This window comes from Ambystoma mexicanum, chromosome 10 (genome assembly GCF_040938575.1).
Source record: "Ambystoma mexicanum isolate Mex_15411 chromosome 10, UKY_AmexF1_1, whole genome shotgun sequence".
NCBI classification, from domain to species: Eukaryota; Metazoa; Chordata; class Amphibia; order Caudata; family Ambystomatidae; genus Ambystoma; species Ambystoma mexicanum.
Genome location: NC_090932.1, coordinates 1,187,240,062 through 1,187,263,927, shown reverse-complemented (window position 1 = coordinate 1,187,263,927; position 23,866 = coordinate 1,187,240,062). Strand labels below are relative to the sequence as shown.

General features: G+C 45.8%; 1 protein-coding gene across 2 annotated transcripts in view; it reads left to right on the top strand.

Moving 5' to 3' along the window:
• LOC138492163 (uncharacterized) overlaps positions 1 to 23,866 on the top strand; it is a 1,449,912-nt gene that overhangs the window by 978,227 nt on the left and 447,819 nt on the right. For both annotated transcript variants that reach the window (XM_069619172.1, XM_069619173.1), the window contains exon 21: positions 4,865 to 5,008. In XM_069619172.1, the coding sequence (XP_069475273.1) occupies positions 4,865 to 5,008 (144 nt within the window). The remainder of the gene's footprint in view (positions 1 to 4,864; positions 5,009 to 23,866) is intronic.

Genomic DNA, 23,866 nt, shown 5'->3' with positions numbered 1-23,866 from the left:
ACCTTTTGGCAGGGACTTGAGACTGGAGATGCATCGTGCCAATGGGAAGAATATGAAGTGATTGACAATGGAGCTATACCACATCCAGCCATTGATAGTGAATGTCCTCCTGGTAGTTCGGATGCAGTCGGAGATCAATTCACAGAATCCACACCCGCAAAAACTAAGACCGCGAGAAAGTTGAAGAAATTGTTTTATTCACCCATCGCCGGAGAAGGAACAGATGTTGCAATGGAAGAGAATGAAGTGGACGACAATGAAACACCATAAATATCACTGAACATAGCGGAAGACGATATCAGAGATTCTACCTTTCATGTGAGTGACATGTCCTCAACGTTACAGGCCGAACCAGCTGGGATGCAGAGTGACAGTATAAGGAAAGAGGCCAAATTCATTGTATTCAATAGTTGTTTGATTGATATTATTATTCGGATGAAATGTGGGCATTCGGTTGATGGGGAAGTATGTGGGGAGCCATTGATTAATGTGACTCGTGCAATTCGAGGCACTAACCTTAAAATACATGCCACCTGTACAAAATATCATCCTTTCTCATGGTCTGCACAACCCATGCTGGGGCAACTGCCAGCAGGCAATCTACTTTGTGCAGCGGCTGCACTTTTTAGTGGTTCAAGTTTTAAAAAGTTAGAGTCTTTCTTTCAGTTTGTGGGAATCCATTTCATTGCGAAAACTCAGTTCTACAAATACCAAACCGATTATCTATTTCCAGCCATTAGCGAAGCTTGGAGAATGGAAAAAATGTCTATTGATAGTACATTCGCGGGCAAACGGTTCAGGCTAGCCGGTGATGGACAGTGCGACAGCCCAGGATTTTCAGTCAAGTACTGCACCTACCACTTTCAGGACATGGAAAGTAAGAAAATTGTGAGTTCGGGGCTCGTGCAGGTGTCACAAAGTACATCCTCAGTGGCCATGGAGAAAGTTGGCTTTGTAGCATCATTGCAAGAACTACAATCGCGGGGAATGGTGATCGACCTGATAGCCATGGACAGACACGTTTCAATTGCCAAGACAATGAGAGAAGAGTACAAAAATATAAATCACCAATTTGACGTTTGGCATCTTGCAAAAACAATCAATAAAAAAATGTCGGCTGCAGGTAAAAAAAAAGATATGCAAGGTATTTCACAGTGGTCCAAGTCAATCAGCAACCATCTTTGGTGGAGCTCAAAAACATGTGGAGGGTCGTTGGAAATTCTACTGGAAAAATGGCGGTCAGTAATGCTACACTGTAGCAACGTTCACTGCTGGAACACAAACCAACATTTCCACAATTGTGAACATGGCCATTTGTCCACAGAGGAGGCACGGAAGAAGAAGTGGTTGATTCCTTCATCACCCACTCACAAAGCCATTGAAAAGATTGTATTTGATAAAACTATAACAAGAGATTTGAGGGGACTCACGGAATTCTGCCACACAGGAGATTTGGAGGTGTTCCACAATATGTGCCTAAAGTACAGGCCAAAACGATTGCATTTTGGCATGGAGGGCATGATAAATCGGACTCTTCTAGCGGTCTTGGCACATAACCATAATGTTGGCCGTCAACAAAGTAGGACGACCGGCACTTTAGGGACGCTTCGCTACAATAAGGCCTTCACTAAAAGAAGTAAACAATGGGTGATCAAACCAGTGTTTGAGGATATGCAATATGAGTTTATTGAGAGACTTATTGTTGATGTCCTAGATAGGCACATACATGGAGTTGTGAACGAACCTGTGCAGGGGACAACTGCGTTGCCACCCAACATTGCCTCTGTTCAATGTCCACCTAAAGCAGAGCTCATTGAGAAATACACATCACGGTTTAAATGATTGTCATTTGACTGTCTGTTCTCTCGAGTCTCCTCATGTCGCAGGCCCATTGAATATGTGTATCTATGTAATGTGTAAATAAAAGTGATTGCTCAGTGTACATGCAATGTGTCTATCCAACCTTGTCCAACCAGTAATATAAACCATTTTTCAAAAAATATAGAATGTCTCCGTATTTATGGTTCTCTGGGGCTGCAAAGCACGCAGACAAAATGCAAAGATGGAGTGTAAATTTCAAGTCCTGTGAGATGGCCTTACACTGAATGTAGCTAACTAGGAATGTGTGCTCGTTCAAAGTGAAGGTCAGCTGCTTTGATTTTTTGCTCGGGTGCCGGAATGGCCCACGACTCAGTATAAGGTTCTATTGTTATTTGACCTTGACAGGCCGGGACCATCCCGAAAGACTTCTTTTTGGGGGTGTGGTGCAATAACGTAAGAAACGATAATGAATAAAATTTCAGAAACGAAAGCCATTTAATGTTCGTTCATTAGAAGAAATAACGTCGGCATAGAAGGAGTGGTATTTCGGGGCTGCCCTACGCACAGACACAATGGAAAATGCAAATATAATGTAAGTAACTCTTTAGATCAGTTTATACCGCAATTTAATTACTATACAGTAGCTTTAAAGACGGGTTAAGTTGTACTTGTTCGTTCTATGTGGCATATTGTTTTGTACCGCGCACTATCTTGAGGAGAACCATCTCCTTTTACGGAAGCACCTCAAAACCTTCCTCTTTGCTTCTGCTTTCTCTCTCCCTCTCCCCTGCTACAACTGGTCCACTGTCTGCGACCTCGGTCCTGGGCCCTTCCACTCTCCACCTGCACTGCCTCCCTGTCAACCCCTGCACTGGGGGACTGTCTCAGTATCCTATAGCCCCCCCTTGACGTATAATACCCAGTTGCACTGTCCTAGCTATGAAATAATTTCCCGAACTTATATATAAAATGAATAATTTTAATAAAGATCTGATGGTGAGACTAATTTCATTTTTTATGTTTTTCAAACAGGTACATCATTCATTATTGTATGTGTCACGAGTACCAGACACCGGCGGATGGCTTTTTTAACCGCCAGTTGCTTCTCCGCGTGAACAACGTTACCACCCTGACCATTTTATGGGACGATCGCCAAGTACAAGTATGCCCTTACGCGGTACTAACGGCTAGATGCAACATACAGACCGTTGTGGTGGCCTAGTGCCTCGTTGTTGGAACAGCCATGCGATTATCAGTGCGACCGAAGAGCTTATTTTATCGTAAACCAACACCCTGTGTACTGCACACGAACATCGCTTGCCTCAAGACAAACTATTTTGGATCGAGAGCAAAGAAAAATGCAAATCGCTGAATATTCTCTAAACATTTGATGTCCAATAAATGTACTTTGCCAAATGTACAATCTTGCCGTTTGCTTTTAAACCACAGTTTCATATTCCGAATTGTGGCGCTGTATTGTGAGATGATCTAAGACCCTGTGTACAGCAAAGGAACATCGCGTGACTCAAAACGAACTTTTTGGAACGTCAGCAAATAAAAATGAAAATCGCTGAATATTCTCAAAACATTTGATGTCAAATAAATGTACTTTACCAAATTTACAATCTTGCGGTTTGATTTAAAAGTACAGTTTCATATTCCGAATTGTGGCGCGCTGTGTTGTGAGCTGATCTGTGTTGATTTCCGGGTTCTGTGTGGAGTCGCGTAGAAGACGCCTGGGCGCGTTTGCCTACGCAGCACAGTCACGTCACGGAGAGAGGCGGGGAATATGAATGTTTTGATAAAGTCTGTTTCAGGGGCGGGTGATTTGATTTAGTGCCGCAAAAGTAGGTGAGCCAGGGCGATGGGGGGAAATGATAGGATTATCAGAAAATGGTGGCTGATTTCGAGTGCGATAATGGACGAAAAGTCGGGTAAGGTCCATAGGAAAGTTTTCTACGATCTACCGAGTTATGCTTAAAAACACATGGCCGAACCGTAGGGACAATAAAAAAAAAGTCCCGGAACTATCCTTTAATACACTTTGGAAGGATGAAAACCCGAGTCAGCCGTGTTAGGATTCAGACTTGTAGCTTTGAGTCTACAGACAGATGCAAGCAGTAAGGGCTTAACTCACTCAGCTATGCCATTGGAAATTGTGCATAGTTCTACAAGTAGCACAGCTATCAGTGCTGCTTACACTGTGCATGTCTGTCAGTGGATGATTCGGAATTGTGGTAAACTGCATGTACTCAAATATCAAAGCTATACTTGAACATATGTTGTACATATTTTGAATGAATATTGTTGCATTTGCTTTTCAAATTTTGAAAGGAAGTTATATAACATAGGAGAGGAAGTAAAAGTTCCATCAATTCCCTTCCTTTTTAATATTTGCAAATGCGACATATACAAATATGTTCCTAATAGCTCACCACTTTTATCCGACAAATAAAGGCCTATTCTTAGTAGCTTTGAATGTGAAATAATTTTACATCAATAGGATTTCCAGATATTCTGCCCCAAGAGATGACAACAGGTAAATGGGCAACGGTGCGTGAGGGGCAATGGTGTGTGTGTGTGTGGGGCGGGGGGTGTAATACATCATTTCAAAAGTACCTAGAAGGGAAACACGGCACTATCTAAGGTTAGTGGCCTGCCATATGAAATCGCACTCTGTTCTAACTGGAGCCCCCTTATCCGTCCATAGCCAGGGGTGACGCGGGACTGCGCTGCCCTACATGCCATGCTGCCCGCTACCACCAATGGTTTTGAGAGCCAGATGGAAAAGGTTTGAATGACATGATAGGGTATTTATAATGCGCTTAATACCCAGAGGTTTCTAAGCGCGGACCCGGTGATCGACCCTGTGGTGCTCCGCGTCGTCTTGCTTCCAAGGCGAGCACGTTGCCCCAGAGCTATCCTTGTTAGCTGTAGCGAGGGTCCAGTGTGTCTTTTTCAGGAAAGAACATTGATATGTCCTTATCCCTGTTCAGGCAACATCACTAGTATCTAACGCTGTGCTTTCTTTTTCCCCAAACAGCTTCCGCTTTCGGGGATCCCCACTTTGTCACCTTTGACGGGGCAAACTTCACTTTTAAGGGGAGAGGGGAATACACACTGGTACGTTCTCCTGTCCATAACTTGACTGTCCAAGGAAGGACACAGCCTGCTATGCTCCCGAACAGTAAGTTTTGATGGTAAATGGAGAGCAACCACTTTGCTTTTCTCTTGTGTTTCTTTGTTTTATGCTTTGTTATGTTCTGTGACTTTGTACAGTTTTTGATTGAGTGTTTTGTTTTGCATTGTTTGATTATGTGTTGTACATGTTTGTATCTTTTCTTTTTTATGGTATGGTATAGTATTCCATAGCATAGGAGGCTATGTTATGGCATGACACGTCATGGGGTTTTGACCAATGCTACACGTGGTAATGATAAGATATGATAAGACATTTATAACGCGCCTATACACAAGTGTTTCAAGGCGCGACGAGGCAAGGGAGGGGAATAAAGGGAGGACAACGATCTTACTAGGCTTTGTGACATTGAGATTGTGCAAGTGCAGGGAAGAGGGAAGGGGAAAGTGCCTGGGGAAGGGGAGGAGGAGCAAGTGCAGGACACAGGATCAAAAACATCAAACACAAGTAGTGCAGCCAGCAGGTGGCAGTGCAAGGATTAAGTGCAGAGAACAAGTGATTGATAATTGTAGGTATGGTGACTGTAGGGTTGCAGATACAAACACAAGTGCAAGGTTGCCAGGAGGCAGTGCAGGGGTGCAACTGGGCGGGCAGGGACCGGGGCCCAAAGTTCAGAGGGTAGCCAGGTGACCAGTGCAGTATCAGACAGGAGATCAGCAGGGAAGAGGAAGAGAGAAGGCAGAAGCAAAGAGGAGAGTGTTGAGCTGCTTCCGGAACCGGAGATGCTTCTGCTCAAGTTTCAGAGAGAAAGGGAGACTGTTCTAGAGGGAGGTGCCTGCCGAAGAAAGAAACCTGCTCCCAACTCGCTGCTTGGAGAAGCGACTGACCCTCAAGGAGTTGGAAGTGGAGGAGCAAAGAGCGCGAGTAGGAAGATATTTCCAAAGAGAGAGTTGGAGTTGGTGGTAACAGATTATTGCTCCACTGCACATGCTCCTAAATTACTTCCATTCAATCTCAACACAAAACTCTGATGATGTATTGTTTAGAATAGTCCCTAATGTATTTCAAATTTGCAGCCATTGCACGCTTTTTCAAGATTATCAAACTTCCTCAGAAGTGTATGAAAGGAATTACGTGTACTTCCACTCCTACAGAATAGTCAACATTTCAAAAGGAGTGTAGAATGTAGTGTAAAAAACCAATCCTTAGTACAGATTTTCTTTGTGAACTACTAATGCCGTAGCCACACTATGCGTGTGTGCATAGGCCTTGCCACTGTTTTGGTCTTCCCTTTGATTACCATGAATATTGCTCCTTACATTTTACAGGGTCGGACCTAAATCACAATAATACTCGATTGTTGGTTGAAGGAATATTGAACATTTGGAAATATGACCAAAATACTACCAATTTGAACCGCGGCATTTAGTTCAATGATTAAAAACGAACAGACTATGCAGTTTTCATTCATCCTATCAGACAACCCACCGAATTCTCAAATGGCCTGCTGGAGGGTGGAAGGGTTAGTGACTGTGGCTGCATGGACAGAGCCAGCCTCGTTCTGAATGCATTAGAGTTGTTGCGGCATGGCTGGGATCACTCTTCGCTCGTCTCCCCACCTACATCACAAACAAAACCAGATTTGCAGTGGATGTTCTTAAAGGGTGTGACACTGTATATGAATGCTTTCCAATTCACGTTCTGTTTGGGATTTCGACATTAAAAGGAGAATTCAGTCAGGGGTCGGTAGAGACCCTTCAGTGCATTGCATGATCCCCTGCAGCTGCAACCCGACTAGGGATTACAGGCTCAGGGATAAAAGACATGTGGTGGTCACCCTTCAAAGCACGTCACGTTCAGAACAGGGTCTGCAAATGCAATGCCCCAATTTTTAAAAATACATTTTTGACATGCAAATGCACTTGCACATTTTGCAGTTACATTTGCTATCTATCTGTGTGAATGCGTTGCACACGGAAATGCAAAAACAACTTTTCAGAATCAGCCCCTTAGTGATGATTTCCTATTTTATATTTTAGGTAAGGCAACATTGAAGGTGTAATGAGGTGAAATATTACATTTCTTTTTAAAATAACATAATTCTGCTTAATTCATGTCATGAATATTATTAATACGTTTACCCAGTACACGATTATTGTCATTTGTGACTTCATCCTCCTTCAATTGTCAAATTCTTTTTATTTTTAAGCACTAACAATGTGTTGGAGTACCTCATAACTAGTGGTTTTAAGTACATGTCCACCATTAATTTATATCAACAAAAGCATTTCATTGTCCTTATTCATGCCAGCTGATCCTGCTCGGTGATACAGTATCCAGGTGGCTTCCTGCCTTGCTAAAGAATGCTCATGGCCGCCACTGCTCGTCGGGTTGTTCAATGCCTTACAACTGATATACTCCTTAAATCTACATTCTCTGGTGCATTAAATCGAAACTATTGTGTTTTACTGCAAATCCGAACATTTTGAGTTTATGCCGCTCGTATTCGAGTTCCCTGTACATTTTGCATTTTGCGAAGCATATAGAGGCAGCGTCTTGCGCCCAACCATTGCCAATGGGGAAAAGTGCAATGACTGCTTAAATCCAAGGCAGTGCTGCTAGTACGGAAAGGTTTACATAGGAATTGTAAACTAGATGTCCGGGGAACAAAGTAGGAATTGTAGTATGAACTGGACCCATTCTTCTAAGCTTTTTCTATTGCTATAGAAATGATTAGCCCAAATGGAGAATACCGCTGAAAGTAAATGAGCGTGGGCCAGGCAGAGTTATCTAGGAACCACCTAGCAGAATGCAGGGAGTAGGTGGGACTAGATAAAGAACAGTGTTTTCTTTATTTGTATGAACAGGTAGCATAGGTTCTTGGAAGATCTGGTCAGTTCATGGAAGTAGCCTTCGGTACTGTTACATTTGAGAGTGAGAAATAGGTCTTAGGGCATGGGCTTACATTAATTCAAGAGGTTCAAGGATCCAGAATCTTTCAGGCTGAGAGAGAAAGGGGGATGTTCTCTAAAGAAGCAAGAGGAGAGTGGATATACATAATTAGTATCTGCAAATCAAACTATCCACACAGAGACTAAGAATGTGCAGACTAATGTCACTTATCACCCCGCAGCTACAGTCTCAGCAGTTAAAGGTATCCACAGAATGTCCCTTGGGCTCGGTAGGTTAAAAGGGACTTGCATCAGAGCCTTGTGAACTCTCACAATGTGAGTAGAATAATGGGAGAAGGGGATATAATATTTATCACAAATATAGATAATTGCATACACACATGTGGTGTCTTACTCTTTAATTTGAAGAATGCTTGAGAAGTTACATTTTATTTTTAGTCTTATAGGAGCTCATTTTCATCGAGGTGTATCACATGTATTGCATACATGTCACGTGTAAGACTTGCACGCATGGAATTTACATTATACCTCATTTTCATTCATTTGAATGGCGGAGAGGAGTAGGGAACCATAAGTCACAAGTCCCCCCTCCCTTTCCTCTCCTCAAAAAAAATACTCCAGCATTTACACCAGCGAGACATTTTTATGGAATCTGCTTATCTTCCACAGGTATTAATACCTCTGTAGAATCGATTTGGAAATTGAAGCAGTATCTTAGTTAGGGAGCATCTTCGCCTGTGCTCATGGGTCAGGTGACTCAAGGAAGAATAAGAGTGAAGGGCATCAGTGGTCTTAATCCAGTCATAATCAAACAAGGCTTGTTTAGCCTTCATAGGATTCAAGATCAAAGTCTCCAGAGTCACTCCAATCTCATTCAGGACGCATTCTGATCTCACCCGGAAGGTAATCAATACTCGGGAATGGTCCAGGTTTCTTCCCATTAATTGATACAGGGAGTCAGGAATAGGAGTCTTAATTTTTGAGTACAAGGAAAGACTGGCCCATTGTATCCATGCCCAAAGGGACACAGTCCCCAATTCAAAGCGGATAGCTGGTAACGGTACCGCATTAGAGACCCCAAGGATTCTCCTTCATATTATGCCCTCAATTCTGTTCAAGGTTTTACATACATTGTCATTTTTTAATTCCAGACCATAAATCAGTTTAGGGGCAATTTTTCCTTCATAGAACATCAATGCAGGTTTAAGCGAGAATCTCCAAAAACCTTTGGTCTATCTTGACAATCTGGGAGTCCAAGAGTTTTGCCTTATGCACCAGGGCCTCCGTAGCTGTCTTAGAGGATGTGTAGCGCTTTGTGATAAACCACTTCACTCCAGTGATTGGAAGACTGCGGATACTGACAGCAGTTCCTTGTGCGGGGTGTAAAACACCATAAGACTTTGAACCGTTCCTTACAACTTGTCTTCAGCATTCCATTTTAGGGTGTTAGCTCCATTGTAGGCTCTGGATTGAAGAAAGTTTAGCATTTTAGTTGACTTTTTATTTCTAAAAATACTTCTGTTGTCAGCCCAAAACCCTAGCTATAGCTATGCATGAAGCAGAAGCTTTCACCATAGTGAGTTGTTTTCTAGTTCTTCGTGGACCCCACTGTGTTACTTCATGTGTCGCCAGTTACGTGAATTGCTCCACAGTATGATTTCCATAGACTGTGGAGCAAAAAGTATGTAGAGGTGTCGGGGTTCTGTAGTTTTTAGTCAAGGAAGTTATAGAAAACAAGTTTTTTTTAAATGTTGTTGAAATTCTTATAATCTGCTCTTTGTTGATGATGTGTATAGTGGTAAACCTATTTCCCAAATACTTTCATTGTCAAGGTAATGAAGGATGATGTGGAAACAACAGAGAAAATGCAGTCTGCCTATCTCCACACCTGCTCCATTCTCATTGATTTCTCACATTATGCAGGAGCCCAGCGGGGGAACTCTTACGCAGAGTCTCCTACTGGAGTTCCTGCACCTTGCCTTGAATGCACAAGCCAGTCCGCTCTGGAACCAGTGTCCTGCTCCAAGGGGATTGCCTTGTTTCCAGGAGACTGTGTCTGCTTTTCATGTGCCTGGAAGAAACAGACAGAGTAAGTGGGAATCAAGTGCACCATGGTGGCCCCCAAGTTTGTTATGGCTGTCGCCATTGGTGCAGTTCACTCCAGGTTTGAATCGTGTAGTGTTCAAAGGCACCATGCACCTGGTATCCCCCTTCGTTCAGTGCCTTCATCTCTGCATGCCGTGAATCACCAGAACTTGGGTGAATGAGCCCGACCCCATGGATCAGAGGCATGTACATTCACACGGATTCTCTGGGCTAAGGAGCATTAGATAATTTTCTGTGCTATTAATTAATTAATTAATTAATTAATCTTTTATAGCGTGCTTTACACCGGAGACCAGTCTCTAAGCACAGGACTGGGATTTGACCCTGTGTTGCTCTACTTTGTCTTGCTTTCAAGACAAGCACATTGCCCCTGAGCTATCTTCCCAGTCCCTACGGCCGTGTCACGCCCCGGATTGGTCTATATTGAAAATCCTATTATGGATTTTGGGAAGGCCCTTATTCCTTTACACCTTGTGAAACACGCGAAGTACTTTCAATTCACAACCAGCTTTCACACCTGGTGTATTGGTACTTCTCTACCAGATTTAAAGCACCAACCGAGCAGCCTTACTCTACCTTTTTGTAGTTTGTCTAAGCAATCGGAGGGCAGCTGTTGACCCCATAGCTGCACGTCAAACATTATGCAAAATGACCAGGGCCCTCAGCTCTTCAGGCTCGATTGAATAATTTTCAGCACAGCCATGGTGATCATGACCTAGGATAGCACACCAGTGTGAAGCACTGTTGAGGTGCATTCTTGACTCCTCTCCAAGCAAGCCAGGCTCTTATATCGGGGACTTCTTCACAGTCACACTATCCCTCGGCTCTTTATTTGTCAAAAGTGGAGACCTGGTTTGGCAAGTGCTACGAGAAAGCCCAGCATTGTTAGATCGAGCAAAAGGCTTGCAGGAAGATCCCTGGTAGCTTTACTTCTGCATGATGGAAACGACTGAGGCTTCTGGGAGGTTGTCATCTCTCCACCTAGCAGATCTATTTCGGCTTCCTTGACGTCTTCTCTCCTGTTATTAGTTGCATGGGAAGGAAAATGAAGTACAATGGTTGCCATAGTGAGTTAACGTGTATGTCACCATTGCTTCAGCCTAACCAGTTTGTTTCGCCAAAATACCCCAGGTTTCTCTGGTTGTTCCAGTTAAGATTAGTCCTTGGCAAGTGGTATGTCCAAGGACAACATTCATAATCCATATCTTAACACTGGCTGATTGTCAAGTATATTTGACGATTTTTTTAATGTTGTTGTATGCCCAATTATCCCGTGACCAATCAACACATCTCGTGGCTAAAATGAGCTAAAGATTGATTGTGGAATCCTCCTTTCCGGTGTTGTGTGCTGATTCTGTACACAGAAAGATGAACATTATACTACTCTGCTGGTCTTTTGTCCTCAATTCTTCACCTTCTGAGTACCAGAAATATAGGTACAAAACTCTGCTTTGCACTACTTCTCGAATCAGACGAGGGCGGACCAGCCCAGCCATCTTAAAGAAGGTAGGCTTGGCCGAGGGCGGAACTGCCCAGCCATCTTAAAGAAGGTAGGCTTGGCCGAGGGCGGAACTGCCCAGCCATCTTAAAGAAGGTAGGCTTGGCCGAGGGCGGAACTGCCCAGCCATCTTAAAGAAGGTAGGCTTGGCCGAGGGCGGAAATGCCCAGCCATCTTAAAGAAGGTAGGCTTGGCCGAGGGCGGAACTGCCCAGCCATCTTAAAGAAGGTAGGCTTGGCCGAGGGCGGAAATGCCCAGCCATCTTAAAGAAGGTAGGCTTGGCCGAGGACGAAACCGCCCAGCCATCTTAGAGAAGGGAGGCTTGGCCGAGGGCGGGACCCCCGAGCCATCTTAGAGAAGGGATGCTTGGCCGAGGGTGGACCCCCCAGCCATCTTAGCGAAGGGAGACTTGGCAAAGTGAAGCCTCCTCTTTGCCTCATTGCTTCCTCCTTTCCTGCTTCGTTCGCTCCTAGTGATACCCGCTGGCTTCCTACTGTGAAGCCGCAGGTACTGGTAAGTGTCCCCTCTACTCCCTTCTCTTTCATTGCCTTTCTGGCCCCATGTTACTCCCTGTTCCCTCTTCCCCTTTTAACCTTCCCCTCTCTCTGCATTCGATAGTTTACCTGTTCTCATCTCCTTGACCTTCTCTCCTCCTCGCCCCTATTCCATCTGCACCCCTGTGCAAAAAACCTGCACTGCGCCTTACCCCATTCCTTTCCACTGTGTGGGCAGCAATTGCGGTTTTGTAAGGGTGTGCTCCCTCCCTGGCTTATCTCTGCACTGGCTTCTTTACATTATCTCAGCGTCCCCCCTTCCCTTCTCTCATTGCCTGCTCTGCATGCGCTGCCACCCTCTGCACCATGCATGCGGCACACACCTGCGCCTGTTACCTTTTTGCTGTGCTGTGTGGCTTCTTACGCTTGTGCATCTTATGCACCACATTCTGCGATCACTGAGCCCGCATGCGCGCTGAGCTCCCACTTGCATCATATTGTCACTGACTGAGTCAAGTCAATGTGCACCTCTTCACGGCAAGTCATGCCGACCCTTGACCGGAATGCTATTAAACATGCCACACTATGCTGCTCTTACTGCTGCTTGCTGCGATTACAACTATACTTTCTTCATTGTATGGCAAATAATGTTGCTCAGCACATGCTCTACTTTGCAAACCGCACCTCCATATTCAATATATCAGGTGTTCCTGGGCTCAAAGTATTCTTTTCTGCGTCACTGTTTTGCATTTGTTTGAGGTTCACGGCCTCACTCCAATAGTTCAGCACATTTGGGCATGTGTGGTTGCTGAACGACCCCCCAGCTATACTGATAGCATTAATTTACTGCATTTACTAGTCATGCATTGTACTCTAACTTCTTTAGAAGCAGCTCTGCAATTCCCATTATTTGTTCTTTGAGACTGGTGCTTTACCATTTGCAATGCTGTATTTACCTGTATGCAGATGATGCCGCCATTTTGTGTTTCCAGCATAACTCTCTGTGTGGCAAACTCGCCTGCCTCTAGTGTTTTTTCATTTTGATATGTGTTGCCAATATTCGTGCCCCCTGCACTTTCTCAACCTACTAGGGCCATGGCTACTTTACACCTAACCCGCCTACCGCCTGTCTTGCTGTGTGGCTTGCACTACAGTTGATCTACGTCTGCCAGTTTTAGGTTCTCCCCACCTGCCACCATCTTCTGTACTCATTTGCTTCTAAACTGCCCTTACTTGGCATTTTATGTGACACCACCCACCTTACCCCAACAGTAGAATACAAGTACTTGTTAGCTCTTAATGCAATCTCTGTCTTATGCTCTTTCTCCGAACCACCACCATTAGCTTTAATCTGTACTTGTCTGCTCAAGTATGTGCCCATTGCTCTCAATGGCATGTGTTTCTTCTGTCATTTGTTTGAAACTCTAGGCCTCTCATCACCATTGCTCCTGCGACCTCTCTATCACTACACTAGTGCTATCTTACCACATAAAATGGTTTCTTCACTGTGTACCCTTCTCAGTGCTGTCCCATTTTTCCAGTTTGTCCTTCCTTACCTCCCCATATTTCATCTAAGAATGGTAAGGAGACCTCTAAACACCCATCTTCTGAAAACCCTGATTGACACTTTGTTGACTTCTGCAGATCTGGTCATTACTACATCTGCACCGATATTGTAGTTTTTTTCCTATAAGATTGACATATGGACTTTCACACCTGAAAACCTTTATTCCCAAACTGCCATGCACTTTTTTACCAATGTTCAGAACCTGCAATCGCACACCAATATCTACAGTACTGGCACCAATGTGTTCCAGGCCAACCATGTGACTCTTCCCAACACAACTCCTTTCTACCTGTCATCTTTAAGCTGATGAAAACATCATCCTCTAATCTTATAACTGCCCTGCTTTGTGGCCCCCTTAGCTGTTTCCCTTTACCCCTCTCTCTGATCCTTCGCCATGTCCTTCCTTCTAGTTTCTATTCGCCCTTGATGCCTGCAGTCAACCTCGACTCACCAGACATAGCCCTCACTCCTCCATCCGCCCCACTGGGCCCAGCCACACCACTTCTCTATGCCCTTCCCCTCTCTGTCAAGTTAATTAACCTCATCCCAAGAGATCCGGCTGCTTACCATTTAGCTGTATCATGTATAGGTATGTTATTAAGCATGTCGCCAACATTGCCCAATTAATTGATCCTTTCAACATTGACATTCTCACCCTGAGTGGATTCAACCAGTATCTCTTTCTTTCTGCTTCCTTTCTATAACACCGTGGTCAGTAACCACATGGGAAAAAGGGTAGGGTGGCCCTGACATACCCCTCTAATTTTAACATCTTAAGGCCCCACTCATTTGTTTGTTGGCAAACTCCTCATCAATGCCAACACCTCCCCCATCATTCTCTATACTTACAGACATTTGGGTTCAAACTCCCTCTTCCTTTCCTAATGAGCCAAACCTTATCCACCCTCCAAACTAAGTGCAATCAATCTCATTCTTGCAATCTTAACATCCGACTTGGTCACTCTGATGCCACATATTCTGGACCTTTCTCCCAACTGAAAGTTGGCTTCGCACCGTGGGCCACCTTGTCTACTCATCAGGATAGTAATTGGCTGGATGTGGTCTTCATTTACAACACCCTACTTTGCCCCATTCACTATGTGCCCCTCCCATGGTATGACCATCACGTCCTGCTCAGTGAGTGTGATGAAAAAACACACATGCCATTTCCTTGGCATGCACCGCCCCAGAAAAATGAAATCTTCTCTAAACGCACAATACCATGAACCAATCTAAATTTGAGGTCAATGTATACACTTCCTCGTGTTCCTCTGCATCCTTCTGTGATCCTTCATTTCTTCTCAATGTTCTCCACAGTTTAACAACAACTTTGCCCCAGCCAAACTGCACTATGCCAAATCTCTCCTTAAACGGGCAAATACATGGCTTGATGAAGGCATAGCTTTGACAAAAATCAGTGTTTATGAACCTAGGTTGAATCTAACACAAATTGGACCTGGACAAATTTCACTTTAAGACATTTTATTATTAATACAATTACTCTATTGAAAGAAAAGAGATCTTTATTCTAAAGCCATAGTGTTAATGTTCATAGAAAAACGTCCTAAACACTTCACCGCCCACCACTCTCCAGACATCCATTACTACTCATTTCCACGACAAGATCAAACTAGTTCACAAATCTGTTAAGCAACAACTCGGGTCATCGTTACACCTGTATCTGTTCCACCAACCTCCAGCATAGGCCTGTGACTACTGTGGGGGCACTTGACGTTGCCCATAAACTCAAGGCTCCTCTGATCAATGCCCCACCTGCTTTTTATCATTGATGAAAGAGGATATGCACCTCCTTGCTGACATCACCAGTGGTTTAGTGCCTGCCCCTCTTAAATCTGCAACTATCACCCCTTTCCAGACAAAAACATCACAGTGGAATGCACCGAATTTAACATCTGTTGCCCCATTTTCCACATACTATTTTTCAGGAAACATTTGGAGAAAATATCAAACACTCAGCTGATGCTGCACTGAGAGAACATGCATCATTGCAATCAGTCTAGCTTTCGACCACTGAGAAACTTACAAGCCACCATTCTATTAATTCGGGAAAAAATAATTGAAGGTTTAAGTAGGAAGACTCCTGCTGCTCTTCCGCTCTTGGACTTTCTGACGGACTGCACCCCATGATTGACAAGGAAGACCTGACCCTCAACAAGATCATCAATTATCTTGATGTGCACTCTTGCCACACAACAATTAGTGTCTTCATCTCCCAGCCACCCAGTTGATGTGCAGTCTTCTCAACTTTGCTGTAGAATGTATTTGTCAGACACCTGGTCAAAGTTATAATGTTTCTACTCCAAACGTTCCGACCTATGGAGATCTCGCCAATTCTCATGGAGGCTGCATGTAATGACACTGATGGAGATCTCATTCCCACCTTCCTCCCAATAGTGAAAGACGGCACCTTCCACAACAAACTTCGAATTTATTTGATTTGATCTCCAATTTATGTCCTTCCTACCCTTTAAATGACATCCCCTTGGGGCACACCCGTCCCCTTCACTTACTGAGTGAAACCTGGGATTTCTGTTGGACAATGACTTACTTTCATCTCCCACATCTCCCAGATCAATCAGAATGTTCAGGAAAAGCACCACCAACTGCAAATAACTTCTATCTCGAGCCCGATTAGTGTAATTGTGTCTTCTGTTGCCTCAATAATGAGACTACTCGACAGTTGCAACTTTTCAAAGACAGATCTGCTTTCTCCCACAAATCCTGGCACCCTACTATGCCTGCCTTAACTTCTTTGGAGTAGCTTCCAGTTGAGCAGAGACTCACATTCCATACCATCTGCATGCTCCACACAAGATTCTCTAGCAGATGTCAGCCTATCTCATGCACTGTAACGAAACATGTTCCTTTCAGGAACTTCTGATTGGTTTTGTAGAAATTGCCATGGTGGCCACTCCCTTGGCTTTCATGGGACCAAACTTTGAAACTCTCTCTCACTGAAAAGCAAAATGGAACTGGCCTTCAACAGATTCCACCTAAAACTGAAAGCCTGGCTGCTGTCTGCATCCTTTTAATATTTTGTCTGTCATGCACTCCTTTTTAAATGTTTTGCACTGAGATTAGGTTTCTTCTCATCACAGAATGTACTTTGCTTTGTGATATAATTAGAATTTTTCTTCTCCTTGCGCCTTGAAGTGGTCCATCGACATGCTACAAAAATATCAAAATAAAAAGATTTGTTCAGCTTAAGAAGATATAATTCTCTGGTTCTTCCGGGTGCCAGTCACAATTCTCAACTACTTTTAGAGGGCACAGTAGTTGAGAATTGTGACAATTTGAGTCAGCAACCTCTTCAATTTTCAAAGGCTACCGCAGGGTACTTAAAGCAACTGAAGCAGAGCCTCAACTTTTATATGGGCCTGTGGAAAAGGGTAAGGATTGCATACACATTCAATACGTTGCCAGTCACCCAATCAGTTGTGATTTGGGCAAAATCCAAGGGCCTCATTACGAGAATGGAGGTAATGAAAATAGGAAGGCGGAATGGTATTACCGGCATCGTTACGACCTGACAACCCACCAATACCGCCACCGGCTGTACCATGCGCCTTCATACCGGCTCGCTCGCGTACACGCGCCCCGTCATGGAGTAAATGCCGGCATGCCGGTAATTGGAGGACATCACAACTCACGCGGGCATGCAATTACCGGCATCCCGAAGGCGGTAATTAGGGCCCGCACGATGGCAGCCATACATGCATTGCAGACCACCCGTAAAAAGCAACCTGCAGTCAAGGCATCTGCCACAGGTGCACACAATCACCACAGCAGGAGTCAATGGAGACTGTCCCAGCATAAAAGGAGTACACCCACACACCACACCCCTCCCCACACCAAAATGATACCACTAGCTGTTGCAATCATGGGGCTGGAGGACATGCCTGTACTACTACAATTACAGCAACAACAGCAACTACAACAACAACTACAGCAGCAACAACATGCAGCACAGAGGAGACGCAGGAGGAGAAGGAGGATGAGACAGGCCCAGCACTCACCACCAGTGCAGCCAGTAGTACCCCGTAGGCAGCCACCAATCCCTCGCATCAGACCCAGTCCATTCAATCTAACCCCTGAGCAGATCCACACCCTGTACCGGTTGGACCGGGACACCATCACCACCATTGTGGACATGATACATGATGACATCGTCAGCCTCATTGAAATTCGCACTGCCATCCCCCGCTACTGAAGATGGTGTCTGTGCTCCACTTGCTGGCCACAGACACCTACCAGCACACAGTGGGCCAGCTGCATGGTATGTCACAACCAGTCTTCTCACGCATGCTGACCCAAGTGCTGGATGCCCTCCTGAAGCACACCAGCACCCACATATCTCTACCACAGACTGCCCAGGAGATTGCCGACACCAAAGTAGGCTTCCATGCACTGGCAGGCATGTCCAATTGCGTTGGTGCCCTCGACTGCACCCATGTTGAATTGGTAGTCCTTCATGCCATAGAGGTGGTGTACCGCAAACGCAAGCAATACCACTCCATCAATGTGCAGATGGTATGTGACTCCAGCAAGATCATCACACATTGTTGTGCCCGATATCCCGGATCCACACATGATTCCATGGTGCTGCGTAACTCCACGCTACCGCGTCACATGGAGCGACATGCTGGACGACGTGCCTGGCTGCTTTGTGAGTTGCCTGACTGGTCCATGGCAGGGCTTCGAGGTTGTGATGTGGAGGGATGCATACTCCACCTTGGTGGCAATGGGGAGGGATGCATACTCCACCTGGGTGGGAATGGGGGAGGATGCATACACCACCTGGGTGGGAATGGGCGGTGAGTGGACAATGCACTCAGAGCTAAACAATTCTGACCTGAACCTCCCAACCCGAACATGACACACAACTACCACACATTGGACCAATGCCGTACATCAATGACAACATGTAAGATGCCCAACCAGGCCACCATGGGTGTGTCAAGCGATGCAGGACTGAACATGATTACAACTGTGCCAATGTGGCCAGTGTGATTAGGCACAGTGTAGCATACACTGCAATCATGGGAGGCAAGATATCGTTCCGCATCCACAGTACATCCGTATCAACATGCATGTAAACACCCTGCATCATCTGTACAACGCCATCCAGACTAGCAGACCATATTGCAGTACACAATGCATAGAAATAATCTCAGTGCATACGTACAGGGACATGTGCATGTCAACAGTAATTACCTGCGGTCATGGCTGTGAATCCTGAACGTGGCAGCTCAGAATGACTCACACAGACCTCTCTGAACTCCCATGCAGGTGATGGAGGATATCTCTTACCCCCGTGCGGAACCCACGTAACAGCCATGAAGAGGAGTACAATCGGGTACATAGCCGTACCCGTGTTGTGATTGAGCAGACCTTTGGCCTCTTGAAGGCGCAATTCCCCAGCCTAAGCAGATCTGGTGGATCACTCCTTTATAGGCCTGAGAAGGTGGGAAGGATCACCATGGCCTGTGTCATGCTGCACAACATGTGTGTCGGAGAAATGTACCACTACCACCTGACATTGACATGCATGCACCGGGTGAGGATGATGAGGATGAAGATGGAGGAGAAGCAGCACCCCTGCCAGTACATGATGCACAAGATGGATGTGCTGTACGCCAATCACTGATTGGCGAATACTTCTGACCCACAGGGATGTTGATGGATATGTGTCACTACTACACTAAACACTGGGTCCATGTTGACATGCACACAGGGAATGTGGGGAGGTGGGCACTGTGCACTGACATGAATGAAATGAATACACACGAAATGAACAATGTCCAGGCATTGAATGATTTTGTACACAACGGGTGTATTAATATGAACCACAGAAAAGTGCTACCCCCCACTACCCCAAAACACCCCATACCCCCAAAACACCCCATAACCCCCAATGAACACTCCATACCCCCAATGAACACCCCATACCCCCCAATGAACACCCCATACCCCGGAATGAACACCACCAACACCATGTAACCCACTACCATTGTTGTCCAACACTATTTTCGTCCTTTCTTGCTCTCCGGGGGCAACATTTCTGATTGCCTCATACTCCGCCTTGTGTGACGCACAGGGCTGGAGGGTGCAGAGGAAGTGGCTGTGGAGGATGCGGTTGTGGTGGATGGGGTAGTTGCCGCATTGATTGCCATGGCTGGCACGGGTTGTTGCTGCTGCATGTGCAGCAGGATTGAGGTCAGGACCTGCGTGGCAGCCCCCAGACTCTCTCGCATCATCACCAAGATGCATTGATGGCGGCAGTGCTCCCCGCTATGGCCTGCGCTATCTCCCACCTGGTGTCCTCACCCTCTGCAACATATTGCCCTACCAGCTCCAGCATTGAGTCCTGTCTTGCCTCCACCCTTGCTAGCTGTTCCTCAAGGTTGGAGGGAGCAGCAGTGGTTGAGGGTGCTGCGACCTGGCGTGCATTGGCAGGACTGGCCTCAGGGGTGGTGGAGAGGTCTGAGCTGTGCAGGGCAGGATCCGCGATGGTGCTGGTGGGTGTGTCCTGAGTGTGGGTTTGGGGGGTGGACAGGGGGCTTGGGGAGTGTGGACATGACACATGTATCAGCCCTTCCTCGACCACATAATCCTCCGCTGCAGCTTAAATGTCACTCTGTGGGACAGTGGCAGCTGTCTCGCCCACGGAACTGGTTTCTGCTGAATGTGTGCCACTGGCCTCGCCTTCTGCTGGTGTTGCTAACTCTGTTGTTCCGGTGTCTTGCGAAGCTGTGTGGCCCTCATGTGTGGGCATGGCCTGGGCACTCGGCCTGGGTTTTGGTGTGGCCTGCGAGACTGCCCCGGAGGTGGTTTTGCCTGTGGCTGTTGTTTTGGGCCGGGACGTGGATGCCCTTGTGGGTGTTGCATCTTCACCATCGGTGCCTGGGGGGGTAGAAGAGATGCAGGGCATCAGTGATGGTGTTACATGCAAGATACATTATATAGTGCTGTGGAGAATTTCAATTATCATGCATTCATATCTTACAGGTTTGTCACACAGGGTAGTTTGAAGGGGGCATTTTGGCATTTGCCGTGACGTCTCAAATCAGGAATGCTGCATGGCAGGTGGCATGCCGTTGTTTTGGGGTTTGTGTGATGTATTACAAGGGCACGGTCCGTGTGTTGGCTGTCTGTTGGTAATGGGATTGGCACTCAGCATGCATTACAGTCTGTCAGGGTTTGGGCCTCCATCTGGACATGGATATGTTGATGTGTGTGTTGGGACATGCATTGCCTTGCCTAGTTCACTTGTGCTATGTCATGGTTTCCCATTCTGGGGTCTGCAGGGTCACTCACCTCCATCTCCAGATGTTGTGGCACCCGTCTCCATCTCCCCGAAGTTCTCGATGGACTCCATCTGGGCGAAGGTACTGTACGTCTCCTCCCGTTGCATTAGTTTTGTGGGTGAGTGGGCACCCCCACCTGTGGCCATGGCCTCCCTCCTATTGCTGGCCAGGATGTTCTGTACCCTAAGGCGGAGGTCGTCCCACTGTTTCTTACAGTCTTTGACTGTCTGTGGGGTGGTGCCAACCGCAGAAACCTTGCAGGCTACCTCCTCCCAAATCTCCTTTTTTCTCTGCTGCACCTCCCTTTTGAGGTTGTGCTGGTTAATCTCCTCAGCATGGGAAGCAAGGGTGTCTGCCAACTTTTTGCGCAGGCTGGGGTTTGATTTTCTGGTAGCCTTGGACATTTGAATAGATAGGCCCTGGTCTCTCCTCTGTAGCAGTGGTGGTTTGGGAGGATTGCAATGGGTTGTGTTTTTAAAGATGGTTACCAGTGCATTTCCCGTTCCGACGCAATGACGTTACTTCTGGGTCTGGTATTACGAGCCCGGTATTAGCATGATGTTATTACCGGGTCGGTATTAAGGGGTGCCTCCTAGGCGGAGGCGGTATTGGCGGGTCCCGTGATGGCACTATCGGGGGGTTGGAGGGCCTTTAGTGCCATGTCGGTATGGCCATTACCAGCATGGGGGTTCGCGCATGCTTGCGCACTTGTAATCACCCACTATTAGCGGCTTCAAACGAGAACGGACCCGCTAGTTCCTCCATGCCGGTAATGACCCTGTTTTACCGCACTTCTCGTAATGAGGTCTCAAGTGTTTTTACAACCTTGAATACGGACATCACGCAGAAGCAGATCTTATCTGCTGCCTTGGATCTACAAAGCCTACATAGCAATCACCATATATAGCCGCATCCATATCACATACACACACCTCTGGAAAATGCCTGGCCGCCAAATTGTACTAAATGGCTGCCCATAAAAAGACTATGCTTTGCAAGCAGTAGCATGTCATTGTACACGCAGAGCAGTACTTATGAATACCCTTGATCCTTTACTCTGTTTTTAATTTCAATCATCTTATCATATTTATATCAGTAACTAGCAAAAAGTACCCGTACTTCGCACGTGTTCTGTAGACATGTTAACACTCTCATCTATTGTTGACAATTAAAGATCCTGTGGGTCCCTATTGTGAGTCGCTTATGAAAATCAATGTTCCTGTAAATCCCTGTTCTGAGTTAATTATCGTTTGATGTGCTTTGCACTTTGAAGTTACCTACACTGAGAATGAGCGTGTGCGGCTGGCTACATACTCCGGAGCAGACGTGGAGTGGAGGTGAGAGTTGGCGTGCTGCAGCATGATTGGACATTCTGTGCACGGTCCCCACCTGTTGCTTCACCCTGGTGTAGTGCAGTGCATTGCAGTGTAGATATTTCAGAAATGGTGCATCCTAGGGCATTGAAACATTGTGTTCCTGTCATTCGAGTTTTGCTTCTGGCATCGAAAAGGTTAAAACTGAGCTTTGTCCGGTGCTTGTACGACCACATTGTTGTTTTGCTGAGTTTGTATTGATGTTTTGCCGATTTTGTGCATTGTAGAGCAAATATCTCGGAAACAGTGTTTCCTAAGGCTTTATAAACATGGTTTTCAGGGGGAACTTTGAGCTTTGTTCCTGGCATTTAAACGCTTAAAATGAGTTTTGTTCTTCTATGACCACATAGATGTATTGCCGATGTTGTGCGGTGCACATATACCCATACTCTGCATGGGCTCTGTAGAAAGACATGATGACAGTCTCATCACGTGTTGAAAATCAATGATTCTTTAGGTCCCTGTTGTGAGTCACTTATGAAAATTAATGATCCTGTAGGTTGCTCTTCCTAGTCGCTTGTCGTTTGATGTGCTTGACACTCTGCACTCAGAATGGGCGTGTGTGGGAGGCTTACATACCTGGAGCAGACGTGCAGTGGAGGTGAAAGTTGGGCCGCTACAGCATAATGGGACCTTCTGTGCGCACTCCCCACCTGTCGCCTCACCCTGGTATGGTGCAGTGTGTTGCAGTGCATTGTGGTACAGATATCTCGGAAACAGTGCGTCCTAGGGCCTTGAAATATGGTTTCCTATGAGTTGTGTTCTTAGCATCAAGACGCCTAAAATGAGCTTTGTCCGGTACTTCCTGGGCCATATTGATGTTTCGTACATTGCAGTGTAAATATCTCTGAAACGGTGTATCCTACGGACCTCAAACATGGTTTTTCTTTTTGTTTAAATTCATTTATTTTATCACACCAAGAAAGAACAAAGCACATTATACTCAAAGATCAACATATTCCTACTCGTCTTCCCCCAACTATTTCCACCCCACCTCCTCGACGAAAGAAACCCCACCTAACATCATCCATGAAACAATGTTGTAACGGAGCATTATGTCAGTGATGTGCGAGCTCTTCAAAATCAACCTTAATACCCCCAACCAAGGCCATAGGAGAAGGGGGACTGTGTGGATCACTCTTCTCAACCCACTATATATCCAGCATCGAAAGCCCACCAGACCCCATCCTATATCCTCATAGCACAAGGAACCTACTTGGGAAACTTGACTATTCCCCTTCAAAACCCATGTCTCATCCATGATTTTTTCCATGAGATAGATCGCAGATCTCTTTAGCTTTGGCAGGCCATTTTGTCATTCCCGGCAGTTTCTCTCTCTTTCAATATCTAGCCAGGACAACTCTTGCAGCCACTAGGAGGAAATGCACCCTAGGCGACATGGCTGTGCAGCCCCCATCCGCTGCTTCCAGTCCAAAGAGTACTGACATGGAGTTTAGGTGCCTCACTATCCCACCTACACCATTTATCCACCCGAACACCTCTGACCACTACACCTGCATCTTCCTGCATGACCACCAATTGTGTCAATATTTGATACGTTCCCCAGAACTGTGCCAACATAGCAGACTCATTCCTGGGAACATTCTGGAGAGGCAAACCCTATCATA